At 41.4% G+C, this 16,086-nt stretch overlaps 1 protein-coding gene across 1 annotated transcript; it reads right to left on the bottom strand.

The window, feature by feature from the left end:
* Positions 1-12,714: 12,714 nt before the first annotated feature.
* EIF5A (eukaryotic translation initiation factor 5A) lies at positions 12,715-15,215 on the bottom strand. Its single transcript, XM_043453717.1, has 5 exons — positions 14,994-15,215; positions 13,704-13,808; positions 13,367-13,498; positions 13,198-13,271; positions 12,715-13,039 (listed from the first exon to the last, which is right to left on the bottom strand). The coding sequence occupies exons 1-4, from the start codon at positions 15,156-15,158 to the stop codon at positions 13,209-13,211; spliced, it is 465 nt and encodes a 154-aa protein (XP_043309652.1). The 5' UTR covers positions 15,159-15,215; the 3' UTR covers positions 12,715-13,039; positions 13,198-13,208.
* Positions 15,216-16,086: the final 871 nt, after the last annotated feature.

The raw sequence follows: 16,086 nt of genomic DNA, 5'->3' as shown, positions 1-16,086 counted from the left end.
TGAAGCTACAGGCGGAGTAAGAACCTCGAGTTCCCTGGAGTTAAGCCAGAGTCCCAGGAAATGCTGCCTGCTAAAATCCACTTTCAGGGAAAGTGTTGAGGCTCTGTGGTATCCGTGGCATGAGTGTGGTGATGCTGAGGATAGAGGAAGCCAAATGCTTCCCCTTGTCGTATGAGGTAGGAAACATACCCAAAGGCATCCTCTGAGTGCTCTGAGACTCCCCGATAGGTTGGTGCATCAGTGCTTTGACAATGAAATAACACAACTTCCTGGAGGAGCTTCTTAGCGTGCACCATTGAATGTGGGGGTGAAAGGAGTGCCGTCCTTAGCGCTTTTCTAAAATAATGCACTTGTGTGACTACTAGTATGTGCACACACAAACAATATTACTTTAGAAAGTGGACAGTTCAAGACTGAGACAACCAAATCAGAGCTACTCCATCTCGTCCTGTTTTGTTTTTTTTTTTTTTTAGAGAAAGCCCAAGGAGAAGTATTATCAGAAGGGAAGCATGTTCTCTCTGTCTGTCTGTCTGTCTGTCTCTCTCACACACACCCATCAAATCTTGAGGACTTTGGTTCTTGAGTCCTAGTTTTGCTACCATCTCTATTTGCCTTTAGGCAATTCAGTTAGTTATTGTTTTCATCTGATAAAAGCATATAATAATTCTACTTACCTCTTGAGGGTTTTATGAGACTCAAAGGAGATAATACATGTAGTGCAGTTGCAGGTTATCTATCTCATGCTGTCACTGTGATAGAGAGTCACTTCTCCAATAGCCAAAGCCCCTACCTGGGACGTCAGCTCAGATAATGTTCAAGAAGGGTCCTGGTCTTGTGGCCTTCTGGCCTCTTCCACAAAAGGGAATTTTACAGCCACCAGTTCTAGCAGATTCCTCCTGGGGAGTAGCTGTGCTGGAGAAAGTGCTGATAGAAGCTTGGCAGAGTTGGTCCTCTCTTTCTGTGGGAAAGGAGATAGGACTGGGATGGTTTGGAAAGAAGGACCCCAAGTTTCCTAATTGTAGAGCAGAAGGGGTGGGAAGAGCTGTCTTGGATGGATACTGGAGATGAGGATTCTAGCTTCCTCTGTAAGGGAGCAAGGTGGTCACAGCAATGAGAACGTTTGGAATTATGCAGCAGGTTATAAAGTCTCCTGAAACATGATTTGCTCAGACCTTCATTCCAACCAGTCAGAGTAATTGTGGAGACTCCTTGCGTGCTCCTACAACTGTGCCCTAATGGGACACAGAGGTTCTCAGGAGTAATTGATCTCAGAGTTCTTCCCTAGAAAAAGGATGGGCTACATCTTCCCAGAGTATGTCTCCAGGGTCAAAGCCCTGGGTTGACCTATTCTGGCCTCTTTGTTGGAAAGTGGGCCCCTGTTCTCTGCCTCAACACAAAATGGAACCAGCCCTTGGGAGCGGTAAAGATTATGGTACAATCACTTTTTTTTTTTTAATTAGTTGGAGGCTAATTACAATATTGAAATGGTTTTTGCCATACATTGACATGAATCAGCCATGGATTTACATGTGTTCCCCATCCTGAACCCCCCTCCCACCTCACTCCCCATCCCATCCCTCATCATCCCAGTGCACCAGCCCTGAGCACTTGTCTCATGAATCCTACCTGGACTGGCGATCTGTTTCACACTTGATAAAAAAAATAAAATACGGACGTCCAAAGGAAAAAAAAAAGTAATTAGTAGCAAAAAAAAAAAAAAAGATTATGGTACAATTACACTCCTGTCTTACTTCTAGCCTACACAGAAATCTTTCTGGTGTTAAGTATGAAACATAATATAATTCTATTTCATCTTTCTCTAGAACTCTATCTGAGAAAAGAGTAGAAATTTGTATTTTAAAAAAGCCTTCTTCCCATGTAGAATGGTGGTGGTGGTTTAGTCACTAAGTCGTGTCTGACTCTTTGTGACCCCATGGACTATATAGCCTGCCAGGCTCCTTTGTCCATGGGATTTTCCAGGCAAGAATACTGGATTGGTTTGCCATTTCCTGCTTATTTTAGGGGATCTTCCCCACCCAGGGATCAAACCTGGGTCTCCTGCATTGCAGGTGGATTCTTTACCAACTGAGCCCCCAGGGAAGCCCCCAGGGTAATCTAAACATGCCTTAAACTGCTGCTTTTTCACTGTGCCCTGGGACAGGTGAGTCTGTGCTCAGGCTCCTCAGTAACATCCCTCCCTCCTGTAGGTGTTGCATAGAGGTTGGGGTTCCTGTGGATACCACGTCTCCATCTTTCCTACCCATTTCTTTATTTTTAAAAGATTTATGTATTTTGTTTTTTGGCTGTGCAGAATCTATTGCTGCTCACAGGCTTTCACTAGTTGCGGCATGCAGGGGTTACTCTTTGTTGCAGTCTGCGGGCTTCTCATGGCTTCTCTTGTTGCAGAGCACAGGCTCTAGGGTGCGTGGGCTTCAGTAGTTGTGACAGGTGGGCTCAGAGGTTGTGGCTCTCAGACTCTAGAGCGCATGCTCAGTGGTTGTGACACATGGGTTCAGTTGTCCCAGGACATGTGGCATCTTCCCAGGCTAGAGATCGAACCCTTGTCCCCGGCATTGGCAGGTGGATTCTTAACCACTGGACCACCAGGGAAGCTCCCCATTTCTTTATCTTTTAAGATTTTTTTTTGAAATGGACCATTTAAAAAGTCTCTATTGAATTTGCTGTAGTATTGCTTCTGTTCTATGCTTTTTTTTTTTTTGGTTGTGGGCCATGTGGTCTTTAGCTCCCTGACCAGGGGTGGAACCCGAACTCCCTGCATTGGAAGGCGAAGTCCTAACTAATGGGCTGCCAGGGAAGTCCCTTTCCTACCCGTTGCTGGGTGGTCCTTCTGTGTGCAAAAGCCGCTCAATCAGCTCTCATCTCTTCGGAAGGAATTGCTCTGTTTGTATTAATAGGTATAAATTTGGTGTGTCTGTGAGTGATACCATCTTGGTCCCCTTCTCTTTAAGGAAAGTGTGATTTTAGAGAAGAAATACTTCTTCTACTTTTATTTTTTTACCCCTGTCCATGGCCCAGTGTCACATCCCTGAACAATTTACATGACTTCCTGGGAAGCCAGAGATATAAATGCGTGTGACAGCTGTGTTTTATGTTACTGGCGTTCTCTCCTTGTGGATTTCCTTGGCATCCTCTTCAGTGACACCAGATACATTTAGATGGACTGAGCGATGGTGTAAGGATAGTCACTGAGACTAGAAGAATCACTTTGCTGCTTTAAAGTTCGTAACTTCTATGTGAGCCCATATTTCCCATTTCTGTCCTATTGTTCAACTAGCGCTGTGTCCGGAGTGCCCTCTCTAATTGTAAAAATTCTAGCCAAGTCTTCTGCCAGTGCACACATTCTGACTTGCTTGTATATCTATCCTTATTATTTTATGTCTCCTCTGCGGGTCAACTTAGCCAGGGGAATGTACTGGTCATGAGGAAAACTGAATTTGAATCCTTATCTGCCTGTTGGTTATTGTTCGGTTGCTAAGTCATGCCTGACTCTTTGCGAGTCTGTAGACTGTAGCCCACCAGGCTTCTCTGTCCATGGGATTTCTCAGGCAAGAATACTGCAGTGGGTTGTCATTTTTTTCCCCCCGGGGCTTCCTGACCTGGGTATGGAACCTAGGTCTCCTGCATTGTAGGCAGATTCTTTACCACTGAGCCACCATCCTCTTGAAACACATCAATGAAGTCATTTCACCTTTGGGAGGTTTGGTGTTCTTGTCTGTGTAAGAGGGCTACAATTTTGTGCTGCAGGGCTTTTTGAAAATTTAAAGAGACAATAATGTATGTGATATAGTAAGAGAACATCACACGCACACATGTATTGGGTTGGCCAAAAATTTCATTCAGGTTTTTCTATAAGATCTTAATCAAGAACTCTTAAAAATTAATTTTTCTTGGAGTACAGTTGTTTACAATGTTGTGTTAGTTTCCACTGTATAGCAGAATGAATCAGCCATACATATACATATATCCCCTTCCTTTTGGACTTTCTTCCCATGCAGGTCACCGCAGTGTTAAGTAGAGTTCCCTGTGCTATATAGTATCTTCTCACTAGTTACCTATTTTATGCATAGTATCAATAATGTATGTGTGTCAAGGAGTTTTTTTGCCAACCCAATATATTTGATCTTTAAAGAAATGTCTACTTTTTCTGAAACTGTATGGCACATTTGGAACTTCTTTTGTAGCACTCATCACTGTTTTCCTTGTGTTGGCTATTGTTTCATCTTTTTTTCCAAAACAAGCATTTGCATGCCCACTTGACGTTTTTATGACAACACAATGAAAATACACTGTGCAGTGTGCTTTGATGAATAGAAAATCGAGAGACATAGCTTGACTCATAGGAACATCAAGTCAAACTTGTACAAGTTTCCTTTCCCCCCACCAGAATCCTCATTCTCCATTATGCCCCCTTTTTCTAGAAATTTAGTCATCCTACAGGGGCTCTTAGATAATTTTATCTATTCCCAAACTTTACTTATCAGTGCCACTCTGATTCATGCTCTGTTAATTTTGCTGCAAAGCTTCATATCTTCACTGTATGGTTTATCGAACATTTCCCTGAGTGTGTTCCTCAGGAACCTTTAAAGTCTGCCCCAAATAGACCTGGTTTTCTTAAAATTATTCTCTTGTTATTTTCAATAAAAGCATCATTTTCTAGGGGCTTCCCAGGTGACTCAGTGGTAAAGAATCTGCCTGCAATTCAGGAGACACACTGGGTCAGGAAGATCCCCTGGAGGAGGACATGGCAACTCACTCCAGTATTCTGCCTGGAGAGTCCCATGGATAGAGGAGCCTGGTGGCTACAATCCATGGGATCACAAAGAGTTGGACACGACTGAAATGACTTAGCACACACTCATGAGGATTCAGAACCGCAGGAATGAACATTTGCATCACCTCCGCAGGTGAGGACCAAGTAAAAGCAGCTTGGCAGCTCCTCTCAGAGATGTGAGCTTCAGGCATGTGGTCATCCCTCTGCTGAACTCCTAGGTTCTGGTAACACCATGTACCCCTTCCTTTCCCCCAGTTACCATGCCCTCCTCCAGGGGGTTTTCCCAACCCAGTGACTGAGCCTAGGTCTCCCGCATTGCAGGTGGATTCTTTAACAACTGAGCCACAAAGGAAACCCCTAAATGTGATCATGGTTACTCAAATCTGAAAATGTAATAAATTTTTATAGAACCAAACATTAAAAAAGTGCATGCAAAAAGTGGTAAAATCTGAACAAGATCTATGTGTAAGTTTATAGTAGTTAATAGTCAATATTCTGATTCCTACAATGTTCTATGGCTATTTTAGATGTTTTCTTCAGAGGAAGCTAGGCAAAGGGCACTAAGGACTGTGTACTATTTATCCAACTTCTTGTGACTTAAACTAAAATAAAACTTTAGAACACTAGAGAAAAAATATCTATTTTAGCTGTAAAAGAAATGCTATCAATTGTGAGAATATCCAGGCATTATTTGTGCTTGAAAAAAGGAGAAACATGTGGGCAAATTGTTGACCTACACATGTTCAAAAGAAGAAAGGGGCTAAGCAGGGTGATGGTGGTAGGTGAGAAACAACAATCTTAGAAAAACCTGGCCTCAGGCAACAGGAAGTAGGACCCTACTGTGGAGCCTGAAATTAAAAATCTGGTTTCCATTTTCCACTGGTAGGCAAAATATATCTTGGTGGGTCATCAGGACAAATGTTCAGAATTGAATAACAGCAGCATCCCGTATTCTACAGCGAAGGACTTAACTATCACACCTGGCAATGCATAGCCATCAGATTTATTACCATCTGTCTATTTTTAAAATTTCAGTATTTTTTTTTTTTTACCATCTGTCTTTTAATTCCCCTCTTCCTGGAATTAAGACTAGCCTTTGAGCCTGGATCACAAACCTAGGGGAGAAAAATAAGTGAATTACCCAGAGGTACACATGTGTACCATAAATAAACACATGTCTTGTAATTTAAGTTTGCATGTAAATAACTCTGCAGAATCATAGCAAAATTTAAATGTCAAGCAATAAAAGTATGCAGTATGTATTTTTGTAATCAGATGACAACTTTTGCATTTTCTATTGTCCACACTATTTTTGTACATTTGATCAAGCATTAGAATAAATGGACTATACTTTATTCAATCACATACCAACATTAATATAATAATGGAATAATCTCTCCAAATATAATTCTATTTTATCTGTATGTTCTTCTTACATGTAATATGTCTCTTTTAGTATAATGTATTTAAAGGTAACTGGGAGGAACACAAGAATCACATTATCAGTTTTTAACATATAATTTTACTATCTCAGTTTCCTAAACCTATTAAATGAACTCGGATCAAAAATAAAGTACAATTAACACACTGTACAATGCCAATTAGCAGCATTTACTTCAGAATTACAGAGGAGCAATAGCTCAATAATGTGGTAACACTATGATGCCCCAACTCTGGTAAGCATTTGTCAAAGGTTATTCACCTCATACAGACATGTGTAATTTAAAACCAACATATTTTACAAGGAAAATGAATCTGAGGGGCACTGTTTAGCCATCCAAATTACAAGTGATTAAAAAGATGAATTGAGAATACAGCTACTATAGAGAAGGAAAGGTAATTGGAGGCAGGAACGGCACATACATTTCTTTCTAGCTATCAGGAATAAATCAGTAGAGAAATGATAAATGGTCTCCATTTTGAGGAAGATAACAAGCTTTAAAAAATACCTGAATCATCATTTTGCAATACTTCTAGCAATTACATCACTTTAAGCATCTTGCCTGTCATGGTTAAAAGAACAGCATGTATACTATCTATGGTGAAACAGATCACCAGCCCAGGTGGGATGCATGAGACAAGTGCTCGGGCCTGGTACACTGGGAAGACCCAGAGGAATCGGGTGGAGAGGGAGGTGGATGGATCGGAGTGGGTAATGAGTTAATCAATGGCTGATTCATATTTTATCAGATGTTGGACAAAACCCACTGAAAAAAAAAAAAAATAAAAAAAAACAAAACCTAGTTTCAGTGTCAGATGGACGACTATTGGCTACAGCAAAGATGGATTGCAAGCACATTCTTCCCTACAAGTGCAGCTGCCGTTTTAGTATTTCATGTAATCCCTGTGCTTCTAATGCATTTAAATAGCCTGACATGTAATTAAAGGGGAGTAAATGACAGTCATGATCAGTTATTATTTTGCTGTGTCGTAAATATTCATGAATAGTTTTATGAGTTTAGTTACATGTGTATTCAACACATATTTCTAGAGTGTGTTTGGTGACAAAAGAGTACTGTCTCTAAGTCAACAGATGGATCCTATACCAGAGAAATATTCATGACACAATCTTCTCAACACTAGGTATCTCTCAGCATCCTCTACACTCCTGTTACCTGTGATGACTAGTATCTTCTACCGAATACCACTTCTTTGAAATTGTATATCTGGCTCCTCTACTAGACTGAGAATTCCTTCCCCACCTCCAACTACCTCCATGGACTGTAACATCCTCCCTTTAACTCCCTCAGGTTATGCCATATGTACTCAGAGTCCAGAGCATTTACTCAAAGATCCAAGTTCTAAGCACTGTCCCCTTGCTGTGTCCCTTCACAGTTATTTATCTACCTACCTTTATATCTCTCAGGTTCTAATCTCATCCTATATTTCAGATTCTTCACAGGATCTTCATGTGTTATCTTCTAGGAAACCAAAATGATGCTCTAGGCCTTGGGCACGAGAAAGGCTTCCTTTGTGAAGCCAACTTGCCTGTTGAATGTTAAATCTGAGACCCAACCCTAGCAGTATCAATGTTAATCAAAGGACTGATAGATCAAGATTTGGGTTCCTATGAAACCTGAATATGGGCTACTTCATATACCATATAAAAATTACACTCAGCAACAGTTTCACTCTTTATGGTAGCATGCTGAAATATGAGAACAAGAATATCTTCACTTATCCATTCATTCAACAGGTTTTGCTTAGTTTTTGTATTTTTTTCAATTATATGCCTTGTTCTGGAAATGCTGTAGGAAACTGGAGGAAGGATTATTAAATAAGTACTCAAGTGAGGTAGAGCAAAGTTCTTAAGGGAATGGGATTGAACCTGCCTTTGAATTATGTATAGATTTAGACAGGCAGAGACTAGAAGGGAAAGATTGACAGCCCAAGAGAGTAAGAGGGACAAAAACTTCCAGTCAGAAATGAGTGACATATTCCTAGAATCATTAGAAGTTGAAGCCACAAGGCAAGCAGCATATCTATTAAATTATGGGAGAAGATTTGGGTTGGTGTTTTTTTGTTTGTTTGCTTCTTTATTTTTAACAAATTTTTCCTTTTTATGTCTTATAGCCCTTTACATATTTCTCACACCAAAACCCCTCCCTTCCCAATCCCCTGCCTCTAGCAAACATGTGTCTGCCCTCTATATCTATGACTTTCTTTTATCTTTTTTTTTTGAGAATTCCTTGAAGGTTAGAATGCCTTTTATCTCACTATTCCTGGAGCCTAGTGAGTGTATAATCTCAGAATAAATGTTTGTTGAATGAAGAACAGAAGCAGATTTTTTAATTGTTTATGATACTCTTTATTCCTCATGGCCTCCCCCGGTGGCGCAGACAGTAAAAACCCCTGACTTCAAGGCAGGAGACCTCGGTTCGATTCCTTCCTTGGGAGGATCCCGTGGAGAAGAGATTGGCTACCTACCTCAGTGTTCTTTTCTGGAAAATTCCTCATATACTTCTCAGTCCATAAGAGATATTACTCAATCTCATTGAGAGAAGTACAAGAACTGAAAGTGTTTTAGAACTTTTATAATAAAGTGACAGGGCAATTTTTAAAGTTTATTGGATCTAAAAATTTTAAAATCTGCCTACTGAGTGGCTTCACTTTCTCTTTTCACTTTCATGCATTGGAGAAGGAAATGGCAACCCACTCCAGTGTTCTTGCCTGGAGAATCTCAGGGACAGGGGAGCTTCGTGGGCTGCCGTCTGTGAGGTTGCACAGTTGGACATGACTGCAGGGACTTAGCAGCAGCAGCAGCTATCAGATATATATTTTTAAGAATTGTTTCTCTGATTATTTACTTTTATTATTATTATTATTATTATTTTTTTTCCAGTGGGTTTTGTCATACATTGATATGAATCAGCCATGGATTTACATGTATTCCCAATCCTGATCCCCCCTCCCACCTCCCTCTCCACCCGATTCCTCTGGGTCTTCCCAGTGCACCAGGCCGGAGCACTTGTCTCATGCATCCCACCTGGGCTTGGTGATCTGTTTCACCATAGATAGTATACATGCTGTTCTTTTGAAATATCCCACCCTCACATTCTCCCACAGAGTTCAAAAGTCTGTTCTGTATTTCTGTGTCTCTTTTTCCGTTTTGCATATAGGGTTATCATTCCACTTTCTAAATTCTATATATGCGTTAGTATACTGTATTGGTCTTTATCTTCTGGCTTACTTCACTCTGTATAATGGGCTCCAGTTTCATCCATCTGATTAGAACTGATTCAAATGAATTCTTTTTAATGGCTGAGTAATATTCCATGGTGTATATGTACCACAGCTTCCTCATCCATTCGTCTGCTGATGGGCATCTAGGTTGCTTCCATGTCCTGGCTATTATAAACAGTGCTGCGATGAACATTGGGGTGCACGTGTCTCTTTCCGATCTGGTTTCCTCAGTGTGTATGCCCAGAAGTGGGATTGCTGGGTCATATGGCAGTTCTATTTCCAGTTTTTTAAAAAATCTCCACACTGTTTTCCATAGCGGCTTGTACTAGTTTGCTTCCCACAACGTGTAAGGGCGTTCCCTTTTTCCACACCCTCTCCAGCATTTATTGCTCATAGACTTCTGAATAGTGGCCATTCTGACTGGCAGGAAATGATACCTCATTGTGGTTTTGATTTGCATTTCTCTGATAATGAGTGATGTTGAGCATCTTTTCATGTGTTTGTTAGCCATCTGTATGTCTTCTTTGGAGAAATGTCTGTTTAGTTCTTTGGCCCATTTTTTGATTGGATCATTTATTTTTCTGGAATTGAGCTTCAGGAGTTGCTTGTATATTTTTGAGATTAATCCTTTGTCTGTTTCTTCATTTGCTATTATTTTCTCCCAATCTGAGGGCTGTCTTTTCACCTGACTTATAGTTTCCTTTGTAGTGTAAAAGCTTTTAAGTTTCATTAGGTCCCATTTGTTTAGTTTTGCTTTTATTTCCAATATTCTGGGAGGTGGATCATAGAGGATCTTGCTGTGATTTATGTCGGAGAGTGTTTTGCCTATGTTCTCCTCTAGGAGTTTTATAGTTTCTGGTCTTACATTTAGATCTTTAATCCATTTTGAGTTTATTTTTGTGTATGGTGTTAGAAAGTGTTCTAGTTTCATTCTTTTACAAGTGGTTGACCAGTTTTCCCAGCACCACTTGTTAAAGAGGTTGTCTTTTTTCCATTGTATATCCTTGCCTCCTTTGTCAAAGATAAGGTGTCCATAGGTTCGTGGATTTATCTCTGGGCTTTCTATTCTGTTCCATTGATCTATATTCCTGTCTTTGTGCCAGTACCATACTGTCTTGATGACTGTGGCTTTGTAGTAGAGTCTGAAGTCAGGCAGGTTGATTCCTCCAGTTCCATTCTTCTTTCTCAAGATTATTTTGGCTATTCGAGGTTTTTTGTATTTCCATACAAATTGCGAAATTCTTTGGTCTAGTTCTGTTGAAAAATTACCGTCGTAGCTTGATAGGGATTGCATTGATCGTATAGACTGCTTTGGACTAGATAGCCATTTTGACAATATTGATTCTTCCCAATCCATATGAACACGTTTAGTTTCCTCCCATCTGTTGTGTCTGGGGGGATCGGGATGGGGAATACATGTAAATCCATGGCTGATTCATGTCAATGTATCGCAAAAACCACTACAATATTGTAACGTAATTAGCCTCCAACTAATAAAAATAAATGGAAAAAAATTGATCGTGAAAATAAAAAAATAAATAAAATAAATAAAAGACACCTACTCCTTAGAAGGAAAGTTATGACCAACCTAGAAATCATATTAAAAAGCAGAGATGTTACTTTGCCAACAAAGGTCCATCTAGTTCAGGCTATGGTTTTTCCAGTAGTCATGTATGGATGTGAGAGTTGGACTATAAAGAAAGTTGAGTGCTGAAGAATTAATGCTTTTGCAGTGTGGTATTGGAGAAGACTCTTGAGAGTCCCTTGGACTGAAAGAAGATCCAACCAGTCCATCCTAAAGGAAATCAGTACTGAATATTCATTGGAAGGACTGATACTGAAGCTGAAACTCCAATACTTTGGCCACCTGATGGGAAGAACTGATTCATTGGAAAAGACCCTGATGTTGGGAAAGATTGAAGGCGGGAGGAGAAGGAGATGACAGAGGATGAAATGGTTGGATGGCATCACTGACTCAATGGACATGAGTTTGAGTAAACACTGGGAGTTGGTGATGGACAGGGAGGCCTGGTGTGCTGCAGTCCATGGGGTTGCAAAGAGTCAGACACAACTGAGCAACTGAACTGAACTGAAGTCAATATGGCTGAATTTGGAACCATGGCTAGAGAGCCTTTCCCAAAAAGCCACATTATTTGGTACCTCAGACTTAATTTGCTCCCTTAGCATATGATGAAGCACATCTTTAATAGGGTGTGACAACTGACAAGAGAATTAAATTGATGCAAATTAAAACTTTAACAATAACATTATATGAAGCTTAAAATCCTTTGCACTTTTGACACTGAATTTATGCTAGCTGCTAAAAATCACTAGAATAAAGGGTCCTTACAGAACTACCAGTCAAGGACAATCCATTTTCTTTATAAGAAAAACAATACCGAAACTCTTAGTATCAGTTATAGTCTGAGTTGATAAGCTGAGGATAGAAGCATTTTATCTCTTTAATCAAACCACTGGATAAAGTTTAAAATTACAATTCATTACTAGGGTATATAACAATTCTGACTGAATCAGGAATAAAGCACATATCTGGCTTTTATAGTATCCAAGTATCCAAGGAACATATGTATGACTTGCCTTTACCTTGTTATCCATGAAGAATTTAGAATTTATCTCTTTCAAAACAGAACAATAAACAATAACTAGTATTAGGAGCTGAAATTTTACATGTAAGGCAATGTTTCCTTCACCTCCTATTTTATTCCAGTGGTTAACAACCCTGCCAGTGCTCAATTTGTTGACATATTTGAATCAGTACTACACTTTAGAATTACTTTCTCATTTTGTTACTAACGCTAAACTCATCACCATGGCTTTCATCAACCTATAACAAAATGCAGGGCCAAGACAGAGGTATCAAGGTACTAAGAGGAGAGCAGTTATTTTGCCTGAGATTCACTTTCCTACTTCTAGCTACCAAATGGACACTTCCATGTAGAATTCTCACAAATATCTCAACTCAATAGCATATCCAAAAATGCCTAGCTCCAGTTAATGGGATTGCCAATCTCAAACAAAGTTAGCATCGCCTTTCTTGACCTCACAATAAATAAGCCGTTATATTCTGTCAACTTCATCTCAAAAATATCTTTAAAATTCCTGCTGGCTCCATAATGACCCATCAAGACAACGGTAATAGCATATTTTTACTTCCTTACCCATATTTCAGAAGTTACTGCTTTTTTTTTTCTTTTTTTAAAATTTTATTAGTTGGAGGCTAATTAAAAAAAAAAAAACCAAAAAAAAAAAAACAAAAAACACTAAACCACAAGCAGCACCCACCCCGTCTCCCCCACCAGGGTTGTAGTGCGAGGGGAGAAGAGGAGGGCAGCTTCACCAAGGCCATGGTGCACTCACTCCTGGCCAAGGGAGCAGGGTGAAGGGCAGGGGCTCCCCGACAGATTGAAGGGGTAGGGGAAACCAAAATAAAACGTCAAATAAATCGTATAGGAGGAGTCCAGCCAAGAGCCAGGCCAGAGCTGGGCCACGCTGGGGGAGGGGGCCTCTGCAGGCTGGAGGATCACTGCTGCCACGACAGCCACCCTGGGTAGGAGAGAGAAACCAGGTAAGACAGGATAAACCTTCACAGGGAAAAAGGGTGAGGGGGCAGAACCATGCTGGGGGGCAAAAAATAAGCCATTAAGACTAATCTAGCTCTTTAATGGAGATAAAGTGTGTGAAAGGGGGGGAGTCACACTTACCTGGGAGCCAGTTATTTTGCCATGGCCTTGATTGCAACAGCTGCCTCCTCTGTCATGGCGGACAGCACCGTGATCTGGGAGAGCACAGGGAAGGGGAGTCATGTCTGAGTGCAAAGCAGGGGAAGAAGCACAAAGAACAAAGCTGGGTACAAAGATGGGGGCACCATACCAGGATCTCTTCTCCACAGTCGTATTTCTGCTCAATCTCCTTGCCAAGGTCTCCCTCAGGCAGACGGAGGTCCTCTCGCACCTCCCCACTGTCTTGGAGCAGTGATAGGTACCCATCCTGGATGCCAATCAGCTAGGGGAAGACAGAGAAGAAAGCTGAAGATGAGCCCAAGTAGCCTGAGGATGAAGGGTGTGATGGGCAAACTAGGGCGGCAAACAGCGAACACCGAATACCCTCTCTTGCCCATCTCCCTTCTCTCAGCACAAGGTCTTTGGTCAGTCTCAACTTCTACTCCCCCCCGACTCCTAAACCATCTACAATCACATCACCTACATACCTGAAAATCGTTCCTTTTGATGTTGGGGACATCCATATTATGAGTTGACGGGCAGATATCTTCGTATTTCTTCCCAGTAAAGATGTCAATACCAACCAGATGGACCTGTATGTATACATCACATCAAAGAGAAATCCATTTATACTCTAGGATGGAGGAGATCCTTGGCTGGTGGGGGGAAGTCACACTAGGTTGTCAGGACAAAGAAGAGTTGGAATTGAACCAGTCAACTCAAAAAGGAAAACACTAAAAGGCTCACTACTAAAGGGCTCTAAAAAGAGCCTGAAGTCAAAAGACTGCTACTGAAATTGCAGCTAACCACACAAGTAAGGTTGTAGGGCAGCCTTGGAGCAGTTACCTCAAGCTATCAAAACATTAACAAGAGACCCAAGATTCTAGGGGAGTAGGAGGAACCTAGGTAAAAGTTTACAAGAAGTTTTATTGACATCAATATAAAAGGCCAAGAACTTGGAAGGTAGGAAATAAGAAAGTTCAGAAAACAGGAAGGAATAAGAGCTGAAAATAAAAGGAGTTGGGAGAGAACAGAACTACACATATAGGAAATAAGGAAACCAGAAAGAACAGAGAATGATCTAGACATTTGCGGGTAACCCATGATGAATGCCAAGTCAACAGAAGACAGAAAAAGTGATTAAGGAACAAAAGCAGAGGAAATTCAAAGATGAATCAGGTTGAAGCTTTGGGTGGGGGTGGGGGGTGGGGAGTCTGAAGTTACAAGGAAAGCTGTAAAGAAAAATGTTGACTAAGTAAGCAAGCAGGCTCCAAGACGGGGCAGGTAGAGGCACTCTGACCTTGCATCAGAGATCTATCTGATGGGAAAGCTGGAACTGGAGAGTGGAGCAGTGACGTACAGAGGTGCAGAGATGTGCACTGGTGCCCTGCCAGGGGAGGGGTGCGTTTTATGTTAGGATTGGTGAAAACATGGGCAAAGCAATGGAAACCAAAAGCACCTAAAAAGACTCAAACGGAGACAAATACAAAAAGCAAAGGCCAGGAAAAAGAGCAACTGAACAGCCAGAGCATAGACGACCACGAAGAAAAATTGGAGACACACAAAGATGGAGAAAGGAAGGGGCTTCCAAGGATGCTGGGGCACAGGAGGGAACAGAGGAGGAAGCTGAAGGCTGGTGCAATAGTTGGAAAAGATGTCCAGGGCTGAGTACTGACCACAAGGAGTCAGATGGTAATAATACAAGAGCTAAGTAAGATAGAGGGTTAGCACTGATGACAGCAGGTAGGGAAGGCAAGGTATAGAAATGAAATTCTAACCTTGGCATGGCCGTGCTTGCCAGTCTTGGAAGTTGACATCTCCACAATCTTACATGGCCGGCCTTTGAGCACCACGAAGCCATTCTTACGTAATGCTGAGCACTGCATCGGGAAGGTGGCTGAGGCCCCTGCATCTCCTGTCTCGAAGTCCAAATCATCTGCCATTTTAAGAGGCTACGATTCCAACTAGAGTCAAGAAGAGAACTAGGGTCAGTAAGGAAAGAATTAACAGGGTCTCCAATCCATCCCACTCCACTCTAGAAACATTGCTTCATCCCCCCCCCCCCCCCGCAGCACTTTATCCCTTTACACACGTAAAATAGTGAATAAGTGGAGCCAGAAGGATACCGGAGAAAGAGGCAGGAAAAGCTTACAGAGATCCTCAGGCAAGAGAATGCCTCTTAAGTCCAAGGACTAGCGATGAGCACAATGTGGCTGTTAGTAGAAAAATCAAAGAAAAGAGGAAGTAAGACAGCGGACAGATTATGGATGATCTTGTGGGTTGACTTTCACTTGGTAAGAAAAGGGAAGTCCCTGGAGGTTTTTGAGCACAGGAGTAGAATTATCTAACTTATACTTTAATCGACTGATATAGTGAGAGCTATGGTTTTTTTCAGTAGTCATGTACGGATATGAGAGTTGGACCATGAGGAAGGCTGAGCACCAAAGAACTGATGCTTTCAAATTGTGGTGCTGAAGAAGACTCAACCTTGAGTCCCTCAGACTGCATGGAGATCAAACCAGTCAATCCTACAGGACATCAACCCTGAATATTCATTGGAAGGACTGATGCTGAAGTTGAAGCTTCAATACTTTGGTCACCTGATGTGAAGAGCCAACTGACTGGAAAGTATCCTGATGCTGGGAAAGACTGAAGGCAAAAGAAGAGGGTGACAGAGGATGAGATGGTTGGATGGCATCACCAAGTCAATGGACATGAGTTTGAGCAAACTTTAGGAGACAGTGAAGGACAGGGAAGCCTGGCGTGCTGCAGTTCATGGGGTTGCAAAGAGTTGGACACAACTTAGAGACCGAACAGCGACAGCGCTCTAACAGAATCTCTCTGACTGCTGTGTTTAGGAAGATGACAAGG

The sequence above is a fragment of the Cervus canadensis genome, chromosome 30, assembly GCF_019320065.1.
Source record: "Cervus canadensis isolate Bull #8, Minnesota chromosome 30, ASM1932006v1, whole genome shotgun sequence".
NCBI lineage: Eukaryota > Metazoa > Chordata > Mammalia > Artiodactyla > Cervidae > Cervus > Cervus canadensis.
This window is presented reverse-complemented; position numbering and strand designations above follow the sequence as displayed.